The 26,351-nt window shown below is 33.5% G+C and overlaps 1 protein-coding gene across 1 annotated transcript in view; it reads right to left on the minus strand.

The window, feature by feature from the left end:
• The window catches only part of LOC108737857 (patched domain-containing protein 3), a 102,440-nt gene that overhangs the window by 28,501 nt on the left and 47,588 nt on the right, over positions 1-26,351 (minus strand). Inside the window, exons 3-4 of the mRNA XM_025980077.1 lie at positions 13,806-14,020; positions 679-860 (exon numbers count right to left, since the gene is read on the minus strand). Coding sequence (XP_025835862.1) covers positions 679-860; positions 13,806-14,020 — 397 coding nt within the window. The remainder of the gene's footprint in view (positions 1-678; positions 861-13,805; positions 14,021-26,351) is intronic.

Here is a 26,351-nt window from a genome sequence, read left to right on the forward strand (position 1 = left end):
TAACGACTACTTACCGATTTTATTTATCGAAAATAAATATATATTTATAGTGCACTTCAGTACTTCAGTAAATTAAAGATAAAATAATTTCAGAAAGAAAACACATATCAGTTATGAAATGTTTATTTATTTAATTTTAAAATGGTTTCCCACTACCTTAACAAATTCAATGTTTGGAAATTCGTGTGCGTCTAGCTTTTTGATGCAATCATCCAGAAAAACTTTATTAGTTTTAGTTTGTCTTGTATTTGACCAATAGAAGGGTAGTCTGATAAAATTATTATTGTTATTGTGGTGTCTATAATATATGAATAATATTAAGATTAATATGTGATGTGAGGCTGTATTATTTAAACAACTCTTTATGATTTTATAGTGGTAATTAGCACTTAAGGTCCGCCGCCATTGGGAGGCAATTGATAAATAATTAGGAGGGAATTCGACACACCGAAAATTTTAACCCTAATTAAAAACAGGTATATGGGAGGGAACTAGGCATTATCCGCCGGAATTATTCAGCATGTTGTTTGTTTTGGCTAAGGAAGTGTTAAAGAAAAGAAACTTAATTTTAAATTCATCATTGTTCAATACTATTGTCCTTAGCTGCAGCACTTTGTCAATTTTATAAGAGAAACGTTAAATTTTCCTTTAATACGATTTTTATTTTAATGAACTTACTGTCTATCTCGTTTAGTTGAGTCCGCATTTCCGAAATAAACAAGCTGCACAGATGGGACGCTTACAATGAAATTGTCTTCGCTCACTTCAGTTCCACCGAAGAAAACTGGAAACGCGTGGATTTCCCATGTGAACGGATTCAACATCAGAGGAAAAGTTAAATTTAACTCGCCCGATTCAACCTGAAACAAAACAAAAAACATTTTTAAAAACAGAGACAAAAGAGCTACAGATGAGGGCATTTGTTTCTTTCTTTGTATATTGTGAGATGACATATATTTCTTTATTTAAAATCATGCACAATTTTTGATCAAATACAGTCGGTTTTAGTAACTATATGATGTGTACAAGCCGTTTGAATGGGTATTTATTGCAATTTAATTTGAAAAATGAAGTAATAATAACTGTCATCAAATAGATTCAACGACTTTTCCTTGAATATTTGATAACATTACTAAATTAATTATTATTCCAAAATAAAGCGATAAGTCTTGTAAAGTCTTGTATACATTTCCATCAGACATAGAAGAATCTTATATTTGTAACAGTAAGGTCAAGGAAAAATAATTACACATTTTTATGTCACTTGTTTACCACGTCGACAAATAAGCAATATCAATAAGGACAAGGAAAAGTTTTTTCTAATTATTTTTACGTTGGTGTAAAGTCTGAGGACTTGAAAAGAAAATAGTAAAAGTCAAAGCTCTATTTATTTCTATTAAGATAATTATATTTTTTTAAAAGTACACATTTAATGATCTATATATCGACCAACCGCTTAATTGCAGTGGTTTGGTTTTCATATAAAATTCTCTGTAGGAAAGTTTGGATATAATGACTCCGTTTAAAATGACATATCGTTTATTATGACTGATTCTCAAGAAATCATATCCGGCTATAGTGACTCATATGATTAATAATAACATTTTCGTTCATTTGTGTGACCCTTTCTATGTATATTGATATTACAGTTCATCGTTGTTTTTCTTTTTCTGTTAATAAATATATACAATTTGTAGTTTTTCTCTCTATTAAACTAGGAAGTTGTTTATTTTCTAAGACTATGCTTTGTATGACGCCCGCTTGTTATTTCTCTTAGATGTCATTATAAGCGGATTCTACTGTAGATGTGTATCTGTACCTCTCATTTAATCGTGCTGATTTCTTGAAATATTTCTTAATAAAATAATAAAAAATTAACTGCAATATTCATGAATCAAATTCATCGATATTATTTAACTGTACCCTCACGGTTGAGTACTTAATTATTTCCTTTACTTTCATTCTCTTGCAAATGTATTGGTTTTATATTTAGTACATTAATAAGTTCATCATTAGGTACCAACTCATTCAATTGCACATAACTCATACACTTTAGACATTTGTAGGTACATATATACAAAGGTAGACACATAAAATAATGATAATTATTCATTAGCCTTAAGTACTTAGGAATGCTAACTGTTAATTCGGTGCACATGATAATTTGTAGTAAGAATTTTGAAAAGTACAACATGCATTCAGCGTAAATATTATTCTGATGTAACCGCACCAACCGTTTTCGTTGCGTATTCTTTTAAAAGAATGCCGCAGTTTTCCATTCTACTGCTCGACGGTGCTCAACAAGAAAACAAGCGTGTTATAATCAAACCGAGCCGACATAATTTTAACTTCTTTACCTAATTGATGGTTAATGTAACAGAAGTTTCAGTACTTATAAAAACGTAATTGATAAGGTAACGATGTAGTAAATGGTCTCGCAGGATGTTGTGCAATTTGTAAATCCTTTTTTTATAATTACAACCCAATTTAGGTGTATATTTATACCAAAAACTAACTTCGTCCAAGAGGATTTCGGATCTAAAGTACGAAGTTTGTTCAAAAAGTATCGTGAATTTTGAATTTCCGCTGGTTAAATATATTCGATCACGTCCAATAACATGATGAAGTGAAGAAAATAGTATTGGCCAATCGTTGAATTACAGTTAGAGAAGTCGATGAGAATCTGGCTGTTGCCACGAAATTCGTATCAAAATTGTTCAATTTCGACCAAAAATAGTATCGCTTTAACATTGCTAAGGAGCTGTCCGCGACGGCCCAAATTTGTTTCAGAGATCATACTTGGTATCGAATCAAATTTATGGTTTTGATGTGGAAACCAAAGCTCAATCATCCCAATGGAAGCTGCCTCACGAGACAAAACCGAAAAAAGCGCGCCAAGTTACGTCGAACGTGAAGGTTTTGCTTATAGTTTTTTTCGATTGCAGGGGTGTGGTGCATCAACAGTCAATAAGGAATATTACCTGCAAGTTATGCGCAATTTTCGTGAAGCAATCCGCCAGAAACGCCCGAATTGGTGGAAGAACAAAAAAAAAACAACGTGTAATTATACAACACGCTACTGAAGTGAAGCTTTTTCAAACACACAAACATACCGAGATAGGGGTTAAGGAATTGGTTTAATGGTATTATTTGTACACTATGCTTCGCACGGGTGCAATGCTGATAGTAACTACACTATAGAATGTCTCTATTTATAACAATCACAGCTTTTTTGTCATTAGACAATACAAACCGGCTGGACCGCCGTAACCGCTATGTCCCTGCATTTTAAGTCTGTCTGTAATATCTTGGAAAATATTCATTTAAATTACATGCTGTAAAGGGCCATATTGATATATATTAAATGCACAATCTATTTAAGGTACATAATTGGATAAGGATTAATGCTGTATTGCTTAAAATCACTTTGTAAATAAGCCATTATTTCTCATACAGGTAGAGGATAAAAAGTGGTTATTGTGGGCTATCCCTAAGAGATAGACATATACCATCTCGGACTTTTTTGTAGACCTTTTTAAGGTGTACAATACTGTAGTATATTATCTTGATCTATCTCGTAGGGTTCAGCCAGCGTTTGCAATGTAAGCGCAAAAAATGTGTTTATTTACGACATCATATTACAAACCTCTCAAATTATCAGTGTTTCGCTACTATATTATGCATGTATTATACATATAAACCTATCTCTTGAATTACTCTATCTATTTAAATAAAAACGCATTAAAATCCGTTACGTAGTTTTAAAGATTTAAGCATACATAGGGACAGACCGCGGGGGAAATGCGTTGCATGATTTCGTTACATAGCAACTCGCATGAAACAAACTTACCCTACCGTGCGTAAAGAAGTTTCACTTCATAAATAGCTTTTACACCATGATAACGCGTCTGCTTACACATCATTGCATGTGAGCGAATTTTTGGTCAAAAACAACACACTGGTAATCCCCAGATATAGCCCCCTGTAACTTTTTCTTGTTCCCGGAACTGAAGACGTCCTTGAAAGGACGACGCTATGCTACGATTGAGGAGATAAAAACAGCATCGAAGGAGGAGTTTTGAAGTACTTCGAGGATTGGAAAATATGTTGGCACAAGTAGGTATATAATATCTGGTGGGGATTACTACTACTAATAAATAATTTTTGAAAAAACAATAAAAAGCGCGCTACTTTGAGAACAGACCCCGTATGTTTAATTTTAGGCAAATTGTTGAGTTTATTTATAATTTTTCTGATTTCATGAATTCAAATGAACATGCGATTTTTTTGATGTACTTCTTTGGAGATTCAAGTAGTTTGTGGTAATGAATAGAAATAGTTTTATTATATGCATATTTGATTTATTATTGCCTTTTGACCTATTTTAAAAAGCGAACTTACTCACATGTAAGGATTATTGCATTATCACAAATTGAAAAGTATGTTATTAATATGTACGTACTGTAATAAATAAGAACAACGTTGACTTATTTCATTGCCAGTTTGGATATTTTTTTATTGTAAACAATACTCTACTTTCACAAAAATAATAAAACTTCTTTTGCGTGTTGACTAGGTAATAGTTTCCTGCAGACAGTTACGTTCGATTATATGCACGGAACCACCTAAGATCCTTATGTTCATATAAATTACATATTCCTTTTTTTTTTTTTAGTTAGTTACAGTCTGAAAACTTCTTCGTTGTATAGAAGGCAACAGTAGATTCATTTACATCGATAAACATAAAATGAAATCGTTTATTCGACCTCACCGTCTTGTTTTGTGCTTCAGGTACACGCGTAGTTTAACATGCTTGTGTTTATTTCATTATGATAGCTATTATCATGCACACCACTCTGTATCGAAGAAATGTTACTTTTCCTTATTAATTCAGGTCCATGTTCCATAAATGATTGTGTTATACCAAACATGTAATACTTCATTATAATTTTATCAGTAAAGTTCCGCTACAGATCCTTTTGTAGGAAATTAAATTCTTTGAAAAGTTGTTCAAGGAGTTAACTGTAAGAAATCGCTATGTGCAAAGATACAATAATTTTGCTTACACCGAATTATTTGGAACTGATGTCTTCATAACTTAAAAAAGTAAGTAAGTATTAACATTAAAATAGAGTGATGGAATAAATAGGCGATTTTAGAAGCATATGGCCAATTGGTCCCTCATCACTCAACAACATGACCTAGAGGTTTAGATTAGGGTTTGTCGGTTTTTAAAAACATTTTTTTTTGAGAAAATTATGAAATTCGAAAACCGGTTTTTTAGTAGAAAATATCGGTTTTCAATGTATGAATAACACTTAAAAAAAATTTGAAAATGACAAATGTAGCTAAATGTACCAGATTGATGAAAACACTGTTGTAAGCAGTTTGGTTCTTGGAATCATATAGGTCGCAAGCGGTTTGGTGTGTTTTGTCTATTAGATGAATTAATTTAGATTTTATATCAGTTTGTCTTCTGGTTTCTTTATGTACAGTTCATAAATTCAGTGTTCAGTAAATAATTTCAGTCAAAAACTACTTTTAATCACTCTAAATTTTCTGTTAAAATTTTTTGTTCGAATGANACTTTTACAACAAGTATAGCTAGATATAAAATTTTAAATAGTTTGCAAATTTGTCACTTTTAATTTTAAGTTATTCATAGTCATGTTCGACCATTTGGGTCATTTTACAATTCAATTTGCAACCCTCATCTGGCTTTCCCAAATGAAGGTAGTTTCAGTCGTCTCGCTCGCTATATCTATTATGCTACAAATACATTATATATTCTTCAGTGAATTATGGTATCTACTTTCTAGCTATTTACTTCCATATTTATATAAACAGTTAATTCAGTCAGTCAGTCAGTCAGTCAGCTCAAATCATTCATCACATTTCAACCCAATCAAGTCCTTATACATTTTTTCATTTAGTATTTTCATTGTATATATTTCTTCGTTCAATTAGTTTAGTTTATTTGTTAGTTAGTTTCACGATAGTTTTACATTGTACCTATTTTGTAAATATTCCGTTTTTGTGCTAATGAATTAAAGTTCTTAAAACCATTAAGAGTTTATTTATTATTTATTTACTTTAATTGTGCTCGCTGCAATTCCTACCTGACATCTCTTTTCTATGTTTAAGGTATTTTCTGATGCGACAGTTTTATTGTGGACTATGGGCTGTGCTAAAGTGATAAAAAAAGAACCATAACAATCAGTGATACCGTATCTATATTTAATCCAGTACAAACACCGTATCTTTCTGTACGTCCAACACAATTTTTGACATGAAATAGTTTGTATATGAGACGTTGCTTCATTAATAACATATTTTGCGGTAATTTCCCGCAAGTATACTTGACCTGAACCATAGAAAGTGTATGTGTGCATTTCAAATAGGTTTGCCATAAATATTTGCATTTATGTTGTAATCTTTAAATTACATCATATATAGCACCTCGTACTAGATCTTCAGTAGAATACTAAATAGTTATTGTAGGAAAATTGTATCAAATAATAAAAAAAAAGATGTGCATTATTCACTTCTGTTTCCTTTCATTTATTAGGGATGAAAAACCGATCAAAATATAAGGAGTTAATAATACAGAAGGAGTAGCATGGAATATAGCCTAAAATGGCTACCTTTGTTTACAGTAGAGACTAACATATTTTTTTGATTAATTAAAAAACGTATTTCCTTATTGCAAAAAGTTAATCAGCAAAAATCAGCGACGATAAATAAAATTATTTTTATTTTCTAGTTTTTTTATCGAAATTGGTATTAGTGTTGGTCTTGTTTATTCGGTCTTACTCATGACCTTGATCTTGCTTATTTAGTCTTAGTCATGACCTTGGTCTTGCATATTCGGCCTTAGTTATGGCCTTGGTCTTGCCCAAATACTTCTAATATTGGTCTTGGTCTTGCTGATACATTCTCGGCCTTGGTCTTGGTTTTCCTTGTTAAGTCTCGGATTTGGTCTTGGTCTTACTGATACAGTCTCGGTCTTGGTCTTAGTCTTGGTTTTGCTTGTTAAGTCTTGGTCTTGCTTTAAGAACGTCTTTTTTAATAATTCTTCTATGCACCAATTTGAATTTACTCTTGGTCTTGTTCGACCGGTCTTGGTTTTAGTCTTGATGTTATTCGTTCAGTCTTGGTCTTCCTAATATAAGGACAGTCTTAGTTTTGGTCTTAACCAAAAGTCGAACGTGTTAGTTGACATCTTGACATGTCTCTCCATCTTACTTACTGCTTACAGAGATATAGAGAGTGCTAACGAGGAAGATTAGATTAATCTGCCATTTGGTGACTGTAGCCAGTTGCTTTTATTTTAAAAAGCTTCCGAAGCTAACCCTTTAGTAACAACCGATTGTCCTAACATTGTAAGCAGATCAATAGCGCTTTCAGAATGTATACGTTAGATGTTTGTCATTTTTTTCTTTCTTAGAAAATACAGTGTAAACTCTTTATAACGTCACTCGATTTAACAACGAACTCCTTAAAACGTCGAAATTGCTTGACTTTGTTTGGTTTACATTGTTTTCTATACAATATTACACTCTATATAGCGTCAGGCTCACTCTATTTAACGACAATAATGCGGCATTATAAATCATTGAGCAGTACTTTTTAAGTTGCCGAAATAAATAAGAACTGCAGCTGTGCACGTTGTTGAAGAAGTATCTCAAGATATGAGTAAGATGCGTAACCAAATACAATTAAAATATTGGAGCAGCAAAAAACATCAGACGAAGATTACAGACTATACGCAATGTATGAATAATAATGTTCGTGTGCAAAATGTGTACCATATTGGTAAATGCATATTATTATAGAATAGTAAAATAATATCTTTTATTTCTCTCCATTTAACGACCACTCGTTATATAGAGTTTACACTGTACCTTGACCAAAATTCATAACTAACATTTGTCGAATACTGTAAGAATCTTCGTTCCTACCGGGTGTTTCACGACACCTCACAGTTTTTTTTCATTCAGAATTTTAGTGAAGGTATTCTGCTTACATAACAGCGTTAAAGAACTAGCTTTGCGAAAAATGGCAAATGCTTGGTTTAATGATGTCCTCATTTATTTATGTGAAAGTAGGTCTCATAAATTTTCATAAACACTAATGAATTCGCAACTGTTGCAGTTCGAAAAGTCTGTCTTGAAAACGGCTTAGCCATTCATATGAACTAAATGCTCATACGAATGCCAAATAATGCAGTAATCGACTCAATAAGTTCTAATAAGTGAAGGCATAAACAAACTTTGTATTTAAAATTAACACAATGCACAATTTAACATATGTAAATGTTTGATGGAAGTACGTAGTGAAGTTGTTCAAAGATGAATAGAATTTAATTATTTATTCCTTGTTTACACTGTTTCGACATAATACAAAAAGGAAGGGGTTCACTACAGAGTTCAATGCAGTGGATGTTAACAGGGCAATCCCTATCCCAAGTATATTTTATAAAATCTTACACAACATAATCTTTCGTAGGTTCAAATTGAGAAATACTTGACGAATGAAAGATCAGTGCGTATTACGAATGTGAACTGTTTACTGTTTGAAATTGAAAAAGAAGAAATTTTTGATTAGTAACTCTACGTCTTCTTATTTTTTTTTGAGAATAATTTAATTTAATGCTTCAAGACAACACCTTGGTGAAAATTTTGTTTAAACCATTAAACTAGTTTTTAAATTTTAAAAGCGATTATTAGCCCAATAATGATCCCACTTTCTAATAGAATTAAGTTGCATAGAAACTTTGTAAGCTCTTCCTTGGGCTCCTCCCGAGATAAAAATGTTCAGTCTCTCAGAGTCTGTAAAAGCGAGACTCGAGTCTCCGTCTCTCATCGAGTCTCTCTGCTGTCGCTGAGAGAGACTATCGATGATAGACTGTCAAAAAACCGTTTAGCGTCGTCTCTGAACAAGAGACTCGAGTCGTTCGTAGAGAGATCCTCTTGTCGTATCCAGTCTCTGAACGAGAGACTCGAATCTCTGAACGAGAGACTCGAATCTCTCAATAAGTGGTGTCTCGATAGACATGGTTAAAACACAGATCCCAGTCTTTCTACGAGAGACTCGAATCTCTGAACGAGAGACTCGAATCTCTCAATAAGTGGTGTCTCGATAGATATGGTTCAACATATTTCAGAGATCCCAGTCTTTCTACGAGAGACTCGAGTCTCTCAATTGTTCAGTTTTATTTATTCAGTCTCTCTGTGAGATACTCGAATCTCTGAATTAACAATTTTATCGTCCGAATCTCATACAGAGACTGTGAGAGATCCATAAAAACACCTAGGCAATAACTGTGAAAGACTGTGCGAGATGATCTCAGAGACGCTGAAAGACTGAGAGACTGGAGAGAGACTGAAAATTTTTATCTAGGGCTTCTTGATTATAAAAAAAGCATCTTCTTCAAATTCTTCTATATAAAATATTGTGTGAAGTTTTGCTAATTAATATTTTAAACTGAGTTTACAAACCTGTGCTAATTATATTGTCTTTTAAGTAATATTTGTGACATTTTCTTACTAATAGATGCTAAACTTGACACTATTGCTGTTAATGTATTAATAATAGGACAACGTTAGTTCAACTGTCGTCGTAAGTCATCTAGTTTATTGTTTTCGTCTCAACTCCAAACTACAAAAGCCGTTAGAAGTTTTTGGAAAACGGTTATGTGGTTTAAGAGCAACCATAATGTCATCAACTGCAAGAAAACGACTATTCAACGGTTTAATAATACAAAGGCAATCGTTTTGTGGCTAATTTTTTAGTTTTTGAGAAATTATTTTATTTATTTAACAAAGAATAGCGCACAATCCAGTCGATTTTAACAAAAAGAAGTTACTTCTGGGTTGACGAACGATTAATTTAGAAATTAGGAAAAGATTGCTATAAGTGTATGTTTTATCATTTTCATTGACGTATTAATATTTTTTTGGACTTTTTAATCTTGATACTTTCTCTATTTCATTCAATGAACATGACAGATATCTGTCACGTCACATATGAGCTTTAGAAATAATTTTTCACTTGTGAAAGAAAAACTAGCATTTTTGAGTATAAAAGTCCTGCTTCAGTGATGTTAGCTCAATGGGTCAAAATACTAAATTTGTAGATTTTTATGTCATGATAAAGAAAAACTTGTTTGAAATTTGTCTTATTTCGGATGGCTCGTTAATCAAACAATCGATTAATAAAAAAATTAAGTTAATCGAAACAATAAAGTACTTAAAGTAATTGGAAAAATAAATTAATCAAATTGTTCATCAACTATGTAATCACTTGATATTGTGGATGAAGTTATAATCAGCAAATGTTCCTGTATCTATCATCTTCAGGTGATTATCCGCAATAATAATTTGTTTAATCGATTACTTCTATTAAATAAATTAATCAGAATAATCGATTAATCAAAATAATTGATAATTTTTTTATAATCCATAACTGATTATTAAATTTACTACTTCTTGCACATTATCTATTTTCTATCTACATCTATACTGTTAACAAACATGTTGATTACCTATGGGACAGCCGGTATCCCGTTGATATCGCATAATAATTACGTCACGCTTCGTTATCTGAAAAGCCCAATCAATTTATAAACAAGATCGACCTGTTAAAAAGTGTTTTTGACCAGTTTTGAAAGTAGGCAGTGGACAAAAACAAAACCGCTTGAGTCAGGCTTGTCCACCCATCGCACGTTTAAAAAAAATGACAATGGTACAAGGAATGACTTGGTAGATATTATTATACAGATCAAGCTTTGTGTTTAGATAGTAATTAACGTATTTCCGCCTCTGCTTGCACTGTCGCTATTGTTCTTGACTGCTTCCGAATTCCTTGCAGTTCAAGATCAAGTACAAACCGTTAATTTACAACTCGGCGTGCGAAACGTTCTGTTTGGTTCTCATCTAGAATTATTTATTTCGAAACCACAAACTGAGTTAGGAAAAAAAACTGGCCGAGAGAAATAAAAAACGAATGGAGAGAAAGTGGTGAAGAACTTCTAGTTAGAGTTATGTAAGGTTTAGGTATTGATTAGGCATACGCAAAGCGCAAACAATACAATTAATAACGAAAGTTTTAGAAGGGCAAATTGAGATAAAAAAAAGGTGGTAAAGTCTTTTCACAATAAAGGCTGGTGACATGGTAGTTACCCAAACCTTTTTGAGTGTAATGTTAAAAATACACTAGTTAAATAGCTGAAACTTCAACGTTAAAACACGACAATAGACATCGGAAGTAAAGTTACTTGAAAACTTCATCTTAATTTTAAATTATAAATGCGAATGTGAGTATGTTTATTACCATTTCACGCTTCAACTACTCAACCGATCATGATAAAATTTTGTACTCACGTTGCCAGAGGTACACGAAAGGGCATAGGGTACTTTTTATCCAGAAAACACATACTGTTCTCGAGGGATAAAAATTTTAGTTTATTGCGGTTGTCGATGATCTTTGAACGTATTTAGGACATGAACGCGAGCAAAACCGTTATATTAAGTTATCTATCGATTAATTAATTTATTTTTTTATCTTTTTATGGTTAGACTACAGTTGGGAAGGCTCTTCTGATTGAATTTCAAGCCAAAGAAGCTTAGGAATAATTGATTACATCTATATCAATAGTAACTGAAATATATCGAACGTGGCAGTCATTTATCGAAGACACGATAAACATCATCAAAGACAAGACTAATTATTAGAATTATTTTATTCGATTAAGCTAACGTGCTTATCACGTTGAGGTTGGCTACGCCGGGATTCGTTTTCAGCAAGTAGATATCCACACAAGTGGACCTTGTTGAAAAATACGTAATCCTAAAATGTAGCATCGTGCTACAGATGGCGTTCACTGTGCCGTTTGTAGTATTTTCTGAAACGCACTGTTAAGACAGCAGGTAAATGTTGGTCTGTGTTCTGTCGGAGCTGCCTGCGACGCGCTGATGAGATCCAAAAAGATCGAAATCGCGATCCGCGTCTGGCAGTTTCGACAGAATACAGACCACTTAGAATTATTTTAAAAGACAAGACAACTTTAGGGATAGATATTCAGGGACAAAAGATTACTGTGCTTAGATTTGCAGATAATATAGCAGTATTAATATCTGGTAAGCAAGATTTAGAGAAAGCCATAAAAATAATGGACGTGGTATTGATAAAATAGCAGTATACTATGAAAATAAATTAAAGTAAACAAAAGCATTGGTACGCAAGGGGAGGAAAAGTAGCGAAAGAGTGAAGAAGTGACTGATATCTAGATAACTGCAGGTAGTAGTAGAGATATAAAAGAGAGGATGGCGCAGGATAGAGTTTGCTTTAACAAATAGTTAAAATAAGAGTTAATAAAAAGTTATCTCTATGCTCACGAACGGTTAATTTAGAAGTTCGAAAATGATTGTTAAAGGGGTATGTGTGGAGAACGACTGTGTATGGGTACTAAACGTAGACGGTGGGCGCGGCGAGAAATAATAGGTTAGAGCGTCTAAAAAGTAGTGTTACAGGCGAATGATGAGGATACCGTGGATAAAGAAGGTTAGAAACGGGGTGGTAATAGGAAAAATAGGAGAACAACAATAACAAAGACAACAACTCTCTGGAAGTCAATAAGAAATAAGCGAAATAAGTAGATAGGTATGAAGGGCTAGCTAAATTAGAAACAGACACAGAAGTTAAGAAGAGTAGAGGGAGACTTAGATTACTGTTCATAAATACATAATTACAGGAGATAAAAATGTTCAGTCTCCGTTTTTCATCGAGTCTCACTGGTGTCGTTGAGAGAAACTGTCGAAAGACTGTCAAAAAACTGTTTAGCGTCTCTGAATGAGATACTCGAGTCGCTAATGGAAAGATCCTCATTTCGTATCCAGTCTCTGAACGAGAGACTCGAATCTCTCAATAAGTGGTGTCGCAATAGACATTAATATTTTCTAAGTTCAACATATTTCAGAGATTCCAGTCTTTCTACAAGAGACTCGAGTCTCATTTTTTCAGTTTTATTCATTCAGTCTCTCTGTGAGAGACTCGAATCTGTGAATTAACAATTTTATCGTTCGAGTCTCTCATACAGAGACTGTGAGAGATCCATAAAAACACCTAGGCAGTAACTGAGAGACTGTGAAAGACTGTGAGAGACGCTAAAACACTCTGAGAGACTGAAAATTTTTGTCTAGGGTAAGGATGCGTTTCACGGAAATGCGAAAATTAGCTAAGGATAAAAAAAAGTGGAGGAGCGTCTCAAACCAGTTCTAGGACTGACGACCTCATGATGATGAGTACTCATTAAATAAATTTAAATAGTCATTCTCTATGGCAATTTTGGGACACTACAAATAATATATGTCAGTGTTTTAAGATTAATTCCATAGCTTATACTAGACAAAAAACCAATTTTACTTAGTTATATAATATGAGAAGGTACTTATTTATTAACGTAAGCAAAACTGGCTACTATCATGCTTAAAAATGAGGTTTACCATTAAACGGATTTTAGAAGTCTCTAACGAGGCCATTTTCTGTACCAATTCTAGGTACTGCTCACTTAAAAACGTAAAATTTAATCTCATACTTTAAGCGGTGTGATAATAAAGAAAATATTATCACTGGATTTGTACAACTGCTTTGAAAATTACTTTAACATTATAATATTAATGTATTCCTGTAAACCATTACTTTAAAAAAAACAATAAAAAAACAGTTCCAGCAACACATTTATAAATTTATACACATATAAGCTTATCTACTCTAATACGGTATTATAAAGATATGGTGCCTACCTGGTTCATGATAACGTCCAGGTTAAGTATGTCGTTTTTAAAACATTCGTCCATCCAACGGGCGCATATATCTTCGTATCTGAAATATTCGTCATCGGCGTAAACAGTTATGTTCCTAATGATGTCGTCTAATAGCCGAAGTTCCTTCCAGACATTAACCCTTAACATGTTCCGATCTCCATCATTGGCCGTCACAATAACACGCCCAAATCGTCCTGTAAAAAAAGAGACCAATTTTCGTTTACTACGTTCAATAGTTAACAACAGATAAAAATAATTTTTATTACGAATAGTATACTCTTTATTATTTAGTACTTAGGCACTTTATCGTTTCTAATGTACCTCATCGTTTCCAACTACAGTAGAACCTTTTTAAGTCGAACCTCGATAAGTAGAAAATCTCAAAAACTCAAAAAAATGTTTCGTTCCCTTTCCTTCAAACCCCAAAACCTCCATTACTCGAAATCTCGACCCTTTATTAGTCAAAATAATCAGTGAGTCCCTGCAAGCCATTTTTTGGTACATATTTTTCCTTAGTAAGTCGAAAAATTAAATTGGACCTCTGTATCTCGACATAGCAATGTTTTATCTTACAACTCGATAATTTGAAATTTATTACGTCTATAGTTCGAAGAAAACTAAGTTATCTACATTAAGGATTTACCGACAATGTAAGTAGGTACATTAAATCTTAACTTCTACAAGTAGAATTTTTTTTTGCGTCTCTCTTGATGTTTGAGTTATAGAGGTTCTACTGTATTATGGAATCAGGTAAAAAAATACATCAGACACTATAATGTCAATAATGTCAACCAAAAAAGCCCAATAGTTGTGTTACATACTTATTTACGGAATCGAGAAAAGAAACAGTATTAAATCAATTTGATATCGAAGTTTAAATTCTAATGAGGTAGAAAGACAAAATTAATTAATTAATATGTTGCCGAATAACAAACTACACACGTCACCGATGCTGGGTACCAGGCCTGCCAATACAGAAAAGCGATATTATTAAATATACTTAGCACCAGCACAAGTAAGTCATACTTCTCTGTGGAATATGAAAATGTACGCGGTACCAGCACCAGCTGCTAAATATACTGCATGTTAGCACAGCTCTGGCAAAGCTAGAGGGCATGACCACTTTTAAGCAATCAAACAGTAGTATTCTTCGGTTAATATAATATAATACTAAAATGGAAATTCGTAAAAAGTAACAAATATACATTAAAAAAAAAAAAAAAACTATAACATCGACTCGGGCTTCGATTAAAAGCTAGTATTGCGGTAGGTACTGAGGCCGCGTATATACATTTTGATTTTATGGTTGTCGTTTGTTACGCGACTAGGCGGAAGAAATACAGTGTAAACTCCAAACAAGACATTTTTATTTAACGAAAAACTCCCTAGAACGTAGAAACTACTGGCCCTCCTTTAATTACGTTATTACCTATACATTGATACGCCTATGTAGCGTAATACCCACTCTCAATAGCGAAACAATACGTGATTATTTAGAAAATAGTAATAATTCATTATTAGTTTAAAAACGTTTTCTCTGCTTCCGAAATTATAATAACAACAATAATTACTAGATATTTTTATAAATCGTAGATCTCTTGTGTCATTAGGAAAAAAGCACTTATTATTATGTGCACAAGCATTACAAAAAAACCGCTGTCCCTGAATTTTATAGCAATTTTTAGGCAAGAATGTGTCATACCAATGACTTATGCGGGCCCTAAGGCAAACCTTATTAAAGTTCAAATATTTTTAAAGGTACTATCGTCAAAATTTACGTCATCATCGGAAAACCCATTAGTTCTCAATGCAACTGTTACTTTCAGACGTTTTTTTAATTATTGTCGGTGTCTCACATTAAGGAAACTTATTTCGAAAAGTTCTTTTAAAAAGGTTTACGTCAAGGACGCCTGTTAATTTTTCTAGTATCATAGTTCTTCCTGTACAGCCTTTTACCGAATTACTTGTTTTATTTTGTTTGTTTTGCTTTTGAAACTTATGGTGGCGTAATATGTGCGAACATATGTAATTTATATTTTTATTCAGTCTGCGACGCGCTGATGAGATCTAAAAAGATCGAAATCGCGATCCGCGTCTGGCAGTTTCGACAGAATACAGACCACTTCGAATTATTTTATTCGATTATGATAACGTGCCTATCACGTTGAGGTTAGCTACGCCGGGATTCGTTTCAGCAAGTTGATATCCATATATTTAAATGGTCCTTGTTGGAGCATACGTAATCCTAAAATGTAGCATCGTACTACAGATGGCGTTTTCCGCGCCATTTGTGGTATTTTCCGTGGATAGAGAAGGTTAGAAATGAAGAGGTATTAGAAAGAATAGGTTAACAGAGGACTTTATGCAAGTCAATAAGAAATAGGTGATCTAGGTTGGTAGGACACCTTCTCAGGCATGAAGGGCTAGTCAGGGACATACTAGAAGTAGAAACGGAGGTTAAGAGGAGTAGAGGTAGACTTAGATTAGATTACTGTTCGAAAATAGTTAAGGATGTGGGATGTTCTAGTTTTAGGGAAATGCGAAGAGTAGCCTCAGAATAAGAATGAGTGAAGATGCGTGTCTAGTCTTAGGACTGACGATCTTATGATGATGATATTGAGTTTGCGAATTTCTAAACTTTTAAAGCTGTAATAATAGTGAATATCCAATAGGGATTAAAACATCCCTCAATAATTTAATTTTTAGTTTTAATAAATTTTCAAACATGTAAAAATTACAGTTAAAAACAAATGCCAATAGATGACGATATACCGTCAATAATTTAATAGATTATATATGCAGTAAAGCTGCATTAGCAGTATTTGCTGCTTTCGTTATTCGTTAACCATCAACATCCATCCATTCTCAGGATTCTTAAAGGATTCCAAGTTCGAAATTTAGGATATAGGATTGAATTCAATAAATTTCTAACCAGAAATAAACTATCTTCTTTCAAAATTTTTATTCTCCTACACTAGCACTGTTTACATTTCTCATTGTATGCTACCTTGTTAACAAGAAAATATGAACTCTTGAAACTTTATCGATATCTTTTCAATTATTATTGTTCAAAAAGTCTTAACATGCAAAGGAAACAGTCTCAAAAAGCTATAACTTGCTTAACCGTAACAGTCACACTGCTATGCATTCCATTTACATGTTTTGTGTGAAATTTTAATGAATTTCGTACTTTTTGTAATCTTATTAATGGTCAAGGTAATTACCAACTTATAAAAAGTGAGTTGAACGATTCTAATTAACAAAAGCTCCCTTCTAGCGTTTCTCAAATTCCGATCTTATTTGACCAAGAGAAAATTGAAAACGGCAGTTTTTGATTAAAAATATTGATTAAACATTTGGCAACAAGTAAAAACAACAAAGTTTTTGTACAACTAGTGTAGTTAGAAAATAAGTTAACGAAGTAGATAATAAAATGACCTTTATCGGATTGATATTTCATTTTTCTGTTAAATTTTAGTAGCAAATTGAAGAATATTGTACTGACAAATTTATGCTATTAACCTTAACCTCTACTGGACAAAACATTAACTTAATATAGTTTCTTAATAATTGAATAAAATAAAATCCATTCTACAATTATAGGTATAGTTGGTACGATCAAAATTGGCAAAGTCTGCAATAAATTATTAGTGAGAATGGACGTATCTTTCTTCTTATTTCCACTTGGGATTGTAGTCATTTGTTGCGTTTTTAACACACCCTTGTTAAGTTACGAAATATAAATGAGGAGTGCAGACAAAGTGAAAAGAGATAATCGAATAATTGTAAGTGGTGCAGCTGTTAGAGTTTGCATAGGTACGCAAAAGATCAAGGTCGACTTTATAACTACTTGATTGGAAATATATCTTAAACAAGCGACTTTCCTTTCCTAAATTCCTGAAAATGTTGAACTTTTATTAAAGTCTGATGCTGGCAACGTGCTCAAATTCTGCTTATCTGCAACTCTTTCTGTTACACATCAATTGGTGTAATGTTATTTCTTTTTATTTATTAGTGTCCGCTGCAATTCCTACCTGACATCTCTTTTCTATGTTTACGAAATTCTCTACAACGTCTGTAGCGACTAAAGTAAGTGTTCACCCTTCAATTACTCTAGTCTATTTAGTAAGTTAAAAGAAGAAAGTAAATACGACAATTTTATTGCGGGCTGTGCCAATTTTAAACGTCCAAACTATAGATAATACTTTGGAATTTGCAGGGTCTATTGGGCTTTTTACCTTTATCATCACACATTTCTATCATCTTTATGGGAAATAATGTTACTGAAAGGGTCAAGCATATGAAATAGAAATTCATAAGAAAGATATAGATGGATTCCCATCAAACAGGAGACACAATAACATCGATGCAAATGTAAAATATGTTCAATGTGGGAGCTTAAATTATAGTGAAGATTATTCATTATTCAAAAGAAACTATAGAAATACAACCCATTAGAGAACAAAGGTATAACTGAATAAATTAAGAGGTACTGTAAGATAGAGAAGATTTAGTGAAAATATTATGGTTTATAATGAAAATTACAAGGAATTTTTGTAATACCATTACTACTGCTACTCTCATGGCCATTGTACCCATTGTGCCACTTGGTCACACCATTGTTCTACTTCTACTGCCTCCTGTCTTTCGCAAGCTTTTTCATGCCTTTCCCAACGTTTGGTTTTTTAAACCAGCTTAGTGGTCTTCTTCTTGTAAGGTTTCTCTTCCCTGTCGATGAAGTGACCGGTTCATTTTAGCTCTTTGCTTCTAGCTTTCGCTACTAATATGTTCGGTTCTAATTTTTTAAATTGGCTGAGGGATTTGTATAATCTTGTCATCATCATCATCATAAGGTCATCAGTCTTTAGACTGGTTGGACACGTACCTCCACTCTTTCCTATCCCGAGCTAAACTTCGCATTTCTTTTTCTTCTTTCCTTATTTATGAAGCTTTAACTGAATCCTTAAGTCTTCAATTAAAAAAACCGGTTGTCTGTAAAGTCGGTTTACTGACGATAGTTGAACGTGACAACGTCATAAGAAAATACTGATGGAATGGTTTCATTTTTCAAAAGAAAACTTTAATTTTATTTGTTTGATAGATATTTTGTATGGATATGGAGAAAGAGGTAAATGGAAATGTATTATTGTATAGCAGCTGTCCACGAGGACGCATCGCTCACTCAAGTAGGAGAGAGACAGATGTCGAACGCTGCCGAACGCGGAGGCCGATTGTGCCTCTTTGTCGCTCGTTCCGCGCTCTCGCTTGCACTTCAAGTCTTAAATGGAACGCCTCAGAGCGAGGTAACGCCGCATGAGTCATGTTTTTTCGTGCGTGCAGCCGGCTCCATCGAATTATAAAACGTTGTCACGTCAAAAACAAAGGATTTTTAATATTGCCTACATTGTAACATACACAACAAAATTTTCATTGAATAAAACGAGAGGAGTTGCTCCTAAAAAAGAACAACCAGTAAATGTTAGTTTACTTGGTTGTTGAGTATTTTCGGCACATTGTAATATTCGGTGTATAGTTTAATAGCTTCATTAGTTTTTGAGTTGCGGAGATTAAGTAAAACGAATTAGTTTTTGCGTCGTTGCGGTCTACAAAATACGGATTTTTGAATACGTTTGCTAATCTCCAGTGGCGATGGCCACCAGAAGTTTCACTTTCATGGTACCCAAAAGTAACGTTTTTTCTTCAATCTGCTGAGTCAGAATTTGGACCGTTTACAAATTGTTTCAGCTCGGACGCGAAATTCGATGGTTTCGAGTTAAGTTCTTAAAAGATTAAAAGTCATTAACGATTTAGCAACTAACGCGGTATTTTTTTTTTTCAAAATAGATTTTAGGTAGAACGTTGCAAATGCATAAAAGCGTTAAACGTACAATCGCACTAGAAAATATAAAGAATTGCAAGTATATTTACGTATGCACCTACAGCAATCCTTGACTGTTGGTAATAAAATTCAGTGAAGTAATTAGGTAAAGAATCTGGGATCGATCAAAAAATCGAACTCGTATTGCACCAATTACTTTACGATAAAGTTTTCACCAACTTCTGATATATGGATTGGAATGCACTGTACTGTACTGATAATAATTTGAGATTAACAAATCCCGTAATCAATCTATCAAAGTTAAAAGTTCAATTAATAACTTGGTTAAGTAAATCCTAACTAATATTATTGTTTCTTTGCTACCATTTCATGCCTTAACCACTCAAAAGGGTATAGGGCACCAAGAATCCACAAAAAATATTTTTCCCGAGGGATAGAAAAAATTAGTTTTATGTGGTCGTCGATGATCTTTTAGTCGTATGTAGGATTCGTTTTTCCACTTGCCCGTTGAAGTATCACTTCTAGTATATGTCCCAGCAGACATTTCGTTTTTACAGGTTTACTGCAAATTATGATTTTTATTTATAAATACGTTTTTTTACACAGACCGCAAATGGAGGCAATGATGCCCAGCCACGTGGAGAGCAGAGGTAAGAAATCAACAGCTGAGCACGGCACACGCCGCTGGGACTCTAGCGGACTGTAATACTTCATAGCGTTTAGAACTATTTTTAGTTGAATTTACGGCCCTATTTATTATACTAGCGCTGATTTTATTTATAATTTATGATATGGTTAATATACCCATTTGGCTAGTTTACGAACTAGTTGGATATTGGATGGTATGTAAACTCTCTAAATCTCTGGTTTGACGAATATGTTTAGGGTTCTACAGTTGTAGTAGTAAAACACAACACTCCGTGGGTGTTGCCTTCTCTTACCGTAACTTCATGCTCCTTAACATATTCGTCAAATCACGTATTTGGACAGTTTGTATACTATCCGGCTAGTTTACAAACTAGGCATGTAATAAGCACATTAATCGTAACATACACTTTTTTCTAATCGATAATAAATTAATATTCACCGATATTGATTTTTTCTGAGATATGTAAATTAAAAAGATCATAAATGAACTGATTAATCAAACATGGACCTTCTGAGTTACTTTAATCGATTCGAAGGTCGATTTCTTTGAAAACTTTAACAACTATTTTTAAAAGATTTTTGCAATCACAAATCTATATAATATAGTACTTGCTTTGTGGTAAATGATTCGGCAGGTGTGGTTCAGGAAGAATCTTCCTTCCTCGGTAATTAGATTCTTAATGTAGATACTGCAGAACATACCGTGCTCTAATTATGTACAAGTACAAATTATGTACGTAATTGTAATTAGCAAGTGCAGCGGGTAGATAGACAAAACGGAATTAAATTATTCAGTTATTTTTTAGAATATTCAACTAGCAAGAACAGGCATAACGCACACGTTAACTAACTTCTGCAGGAAAGATTGTTGTTAACGGTGAATTTCATGTACAACCCCTCCATGTCTCAACGTCATTTACGTGCATAATTTTTCTTTTCTATCATAATTATTAACTCAATAATTCCTTGTAGAAGTTCTCTCTCTATTATCCTAATTACTTTTACTTGGTACTTGTATCGAAAAAATTACCAATTCATTATCGAATGTCAAACATTGATTTGTTTCGAATGTTTTTGACATATGCATAGGCAGAGTTAATAAACTAAACTAATACACTACGAGGGTGGATTGATAAGTTTCCGGCCTGACCAAGAAAAACAAGGTTTTTAAAAATTTTTTTTTTTTATTTCTCAACATAATCTCCTCCAAGGCTGATACATTTCTCATAGCGGTGTTCCAGTCTATTAATGCCATCTCTATAGACTGATTCGTCAAGCTCCTCAAAATAACCATTTACAGCTTCGATTACTTCTTCATTGTCCGCAAATCTCTTACCGCCAAGCCATTTTTTGAGATTAGGGAACAGAAAATAGTCACTCGGGGCTAGGTCTGGAGAGTAAGGAGGGTGCGGCATCAATTCAAACTTTAGATCGTTGATTTTAGCCGTCGCAACGATTGACGTGTGCGCTGGTGCGTTATCGTGATGAAACAAGATTTTTTTCTTCGCCAGATGAGGTCGTTTAATTTTCACCTCGTGGCTCAAACGTTGCAATAAGTCTGCGTAGTATTGACCAGTGATAGTATTACCCTTTGCAAGGTAATCAATGTATATAATACCTCTTGCATCCCAAAAAACAGTAGCCATAACCTTGTTCGCCGAAAAAATTGTTTTTGCCTTCTTTGGAGTTGGTTCCCCTGGTCCAATCCACTGTTTAGACTGTTCTTTGGTTTCAGGAGTGTAGTGGTGGACCCACGTTTCGTCAACGGTTACGAATCGACGCAAAAATTCGCTTGGATTACGCTTATACAATGACAAATTTGCGGTAGAAATGTTTTTTCGAATCAATTTTTGGTCGACTGTTAGCAAACGCGGCACCCATCTTGCACAGAGCTTTTCCATATGCAAATGTTGGTGCAAAATATGTTGCACACGTTCATATGACATCTTACAGGTCTCAGCTATCTCACGCACTTTCAATCTGCGGTCTCCCAGCACTATTTGATGAATTTTTTCGATCATATCTGGAGTTGTGACCTCAACGGGGCGTCCTGAGCGAGGCCCATCAGAGGTGCTCACACGACCCTTTTTAAACTCGGAAACCCACTGCTTAACGGTTGAATATGACGGGGAGGATGTCCCCAGTGTTGAGTCCATCTCTTTTTTAATTTCCTTCGGCGTTAACCCCTTCAAATAAAAGTATTTGATGACAGCACGATTTTCCTGCTTTTCCATTTTTACGAAAACCACAGAGGCGTCTTGTTCAGCGTGCTGTCAAACCTACACTAGCAAGGAGATCGGGCTGAAACTATAGCTACAAGCTATCCAAGGATGGTACTATAGAATGTCACCTTAAGGTAGGCCTAGTGGCGTCATCTCTTGGTTAGGCCGGAAACTTATCAATCCACCCTCGTATTACAGAGTAGTTGAAAAGAAGAAAAAATCATTCTAATAATGCAATGTTGAAGGTCTGTAGCAGTACGACTACCTTTTATCGATGCCTATTAAATTGCACTTTTATTTTGTTATCGTTTATTGACGAACTTGTTCTGCTGTTTACTAAAAGTTTAATTAGGATTTATACATGAAAAACTCGAGTTGATTAGTTTCGAAGATAATAATAATGCATAACAGACAATTGATATGCCCAAAGCTATTTCTTATTTTTGTTAAGCTCATATTTTAGAAAAAAAAATACAAAAATCAAAATAATCAGCGAATAATTGTAAAAGGTCTTATTCGACAACTCTGCTATATTTTAACAGGAATCAAATTGTATTATCCAATTTTGTATACGTTTATATAAGAACGTTGTGAAAGGATAATTCAACTTTGAAAACTGGGGCATTGCAGTTTTCATTTACTTATCAATAATAAACTACATCTCTGCTGCCTTCATAATTCTGACAAGAATAGTTTTTAATAACCTCAGTGACGCCAGAAGTTTTTAAGAAAAAGGTAGTATTAACATATTTCAATCATTGTTCTAAATTTTAAACAAGCACTTATTTCCTTTCAATTCTTTAATCTTCCTTTTTTATTTTAGTATGTATGCAAAGGACATATAAATTTCCATATACATACCCGAGATAAAAATGTTCAGTCTCTCAGAGTCTCTGAAAGCGAGCCTCGAGTCTCTCTGGTGTTGCTGAGAGATACTGTCGAGAGACTGTCAAAAAAACTGTTTTGCGTTTCTGAACGAGAGACTCGAGTCGCTCATAGAGAGATCCTCGTTTCGTATCCAGTGTCTGAACGAGAGACTCGAATCTCTCAATAAGTGGTGTCTCGATAGACATGGTTTTCAAAAGTTCAACATATTTCAGAGATTCCAGTCTTTCTACGAGAGACTCGAGTCTCTCAATTTTTCAGTTTTATTCATTTAGTCTCTCTGTGAGAGACTCGAATCTCTGAATTAACAATTTTATCGTTCGAGTCTCTCATGCAGAAACTATGAGAGATCCATAAAACCACCAAGGCAATAAATGAGAGACTGTGAAAGACTGTGAGAGACGCATTCAGAGACGCTGAGTATACAGAGAGGAAAAGAGCAACCGTTTTCCTTTATTTAAAGCATCATTAATAAGAACGTACTTACAATAACTATGAAAACAGATGTTATACTAATTGTCAATGGAATATGTAAATTTTATTCATTTTAAATAAAATACTCTGTATCCTAGTTAAACAACAATTTCTAGAATTTAACCTTCTTCGTCTAAAAATTACGTAGGTACTAGAAAATTATGCACACCCAATATAACTTCGTTATCACTGTTATGGCTACATAAATCCTTCCATTTTATGTTCAATACAAATTTATCGACATTTAACCGAGATCGTAATAAACAGCACATATTTGAATTTAATTGTCAGCGTACAGTCACGTACAAACGTCCTGACACACTATACATTCCTTCGATTGACTATAAATAATATATAATGTATTTATTGCAATAAAACGGGGTCGATTTTGTCTAAAAGCCCTTCGATTTTCCTATTATAAAGGGGTTGTAGTATTAAAGTAGTGTAATTAATGTTGTGTAAAGTATGTAGTAGTTTAAAGTATAATAGTTACTATGAGATATGAGTTAGAATAACGGTAGTCATAACTAAAATTATTAGTTCTGAGAGTTACACGGTTTTACTATTCTTCTGAGTTTGATGTGTTAAAAATAGTAAAAAAAAATGGTAAATCCAACTTCTCTTTTTAGTGTATGGTACAGAAAAATCCGGTACCCAATGCCTGGTTGTGTTCGTTTGTCTCTCAGAGAAAAACTATGCAGCTGATACTGTTGGATTAAGGACAGTTTCCCATTGGTTACGAAAAGGGTAGTAATAGAAAAGGTAAGACCAAGACCAAGATTGGGAATTGGGACAGTCTTGGTCTCGCTCAAATACTTCTAGTATCGGTCTTGGTATCGTATCTTGCATTCGCATTTTGATTTTTTACAGGAAGTACTCCTTAATTATTATTGACATTTACATTTTTTAGGGATATATAATAAATTATCATAGAATAGCAAATTTTTATTGGACTAAATATGAAGATTGGCGGTTGTTGTAGAACAAACAAATTAGCTCAAACCCCAACGCCAAACCACGACATTGTAGTTGTCCGAAGCACTTTGCGGTAACAAGGTTAGAGCTGAAGAAGGTAACATTGTTACCGAAAAGTGCTTCGGACAACTACAGTGTCGTGTTTTGGGGTTGGGGTTTGAGCTATTTTGTTTGTTCTATTGGACTATTGTTACAAAACGTTTACTCTATTTCATATGTTTACGTGAATGCGATCAATTAATATTCTGCAATGAGATTTAATCGATTCTAACATTCTAAAGTATGTAAATTATGCTTTTACATTAAAAAACAAATACTGACTCATAAGCGCTAAAGGATTAATGCCGTTCACTTTGATTGTAAATAGCAATGACTACTACACAAAATGGAGTGTTTTAGAAATAATTCAATGGGAGAGTTTGCATTTAAAAATCAGTCTAAGACAATTGATAGGATACAATGGCGGACCAAGTAGAAGGTCGGAGCGTCTGCTCCTATGAAGCTTCCAAATTTCGAAAAGTCCTTTTTAATGAAATCTCAAAAAGGCCAAAGTAGGTCAGTAAGTATAACAAGAAGTAGTTGAGCACTAAGCTTGAAAAAATCCGACAACTTGGGCAAAACGTCGGCTGTTGTTTTTAATTAATAAAAAACTTCTGCTTTGATTTTACACCCAATATAAAATTAGGGGAAGAATGGATAATAGAAATGTTTTATTGCGTACCAAATACATTAATTTAATATGTAAAATACCGAATAATTTATTCACCATAATTACTAATTTTAAATTATTAAATAGTATTAAGTGATATGTATGGCTTATTGCTAGAATTTGGTTTTTTCTTTTCTAAAAAAGGGCAGTTTTTATGTAGTAAGGTTAACAGCTAGTTCTTATACAGTAAGCAATGTTCGTTCAGCACAAACAGACGTGTTAACAATTAGTAATATATAGTCAAAACCGTTTACTACGACATCTTTTAGAACAACATACCGGTTATATTGACCAAAATCATAGGTCCCGGCTTAATTCTGTTAGACCGCCCTATAAAAAACACTGCTTTTTACGACATTGCTTATTACGACATATCTCTTTGAGCGAATACATTTAACTAATATTTTCGGAGAATTATACCTGTAAGAACGACCAGCTGTATTGTAAACATTTGAATAGGTAACAGTATCCACATCTGGTACAGTAAATGACCATTAAGATCCCAAAAGTAAATAACCAAATGCTGTCAGTGTATTACGAAAAATTGTTTTTTATTCTAATGAACAGTTTCATATGCAGGGAAATTATGATGATACATTAATTAAAATTAAACGTGAACTACAAAGTCTGTACGCACGACAGAAGTGTTCCAAACAGACTAAAATTCCAGATTTTATTAATATAGAAAAATGATAATTATATGTACGTAATGTCTTTTTATAATAAGTTTTTTGTAAAATAAATAAAATGTAGTTTTATTTTATATATGAATA

The sequence above is a fragment of the Agrilus planipennis genome, unplaced genomic scaffold (assembly GCF_000699045.2).
Source record: "Agrilus planipennis isolate EAB-ADULT unplaced genomic scaffold, Apla_2.0 scaffold14, whole genome shotgun sequence".
NCBI lineage: Eukaryota > Metazoa > Arthropoda > Insecta > Coleoptera > Buprestidae > Agrilus > Agrilus planipennis.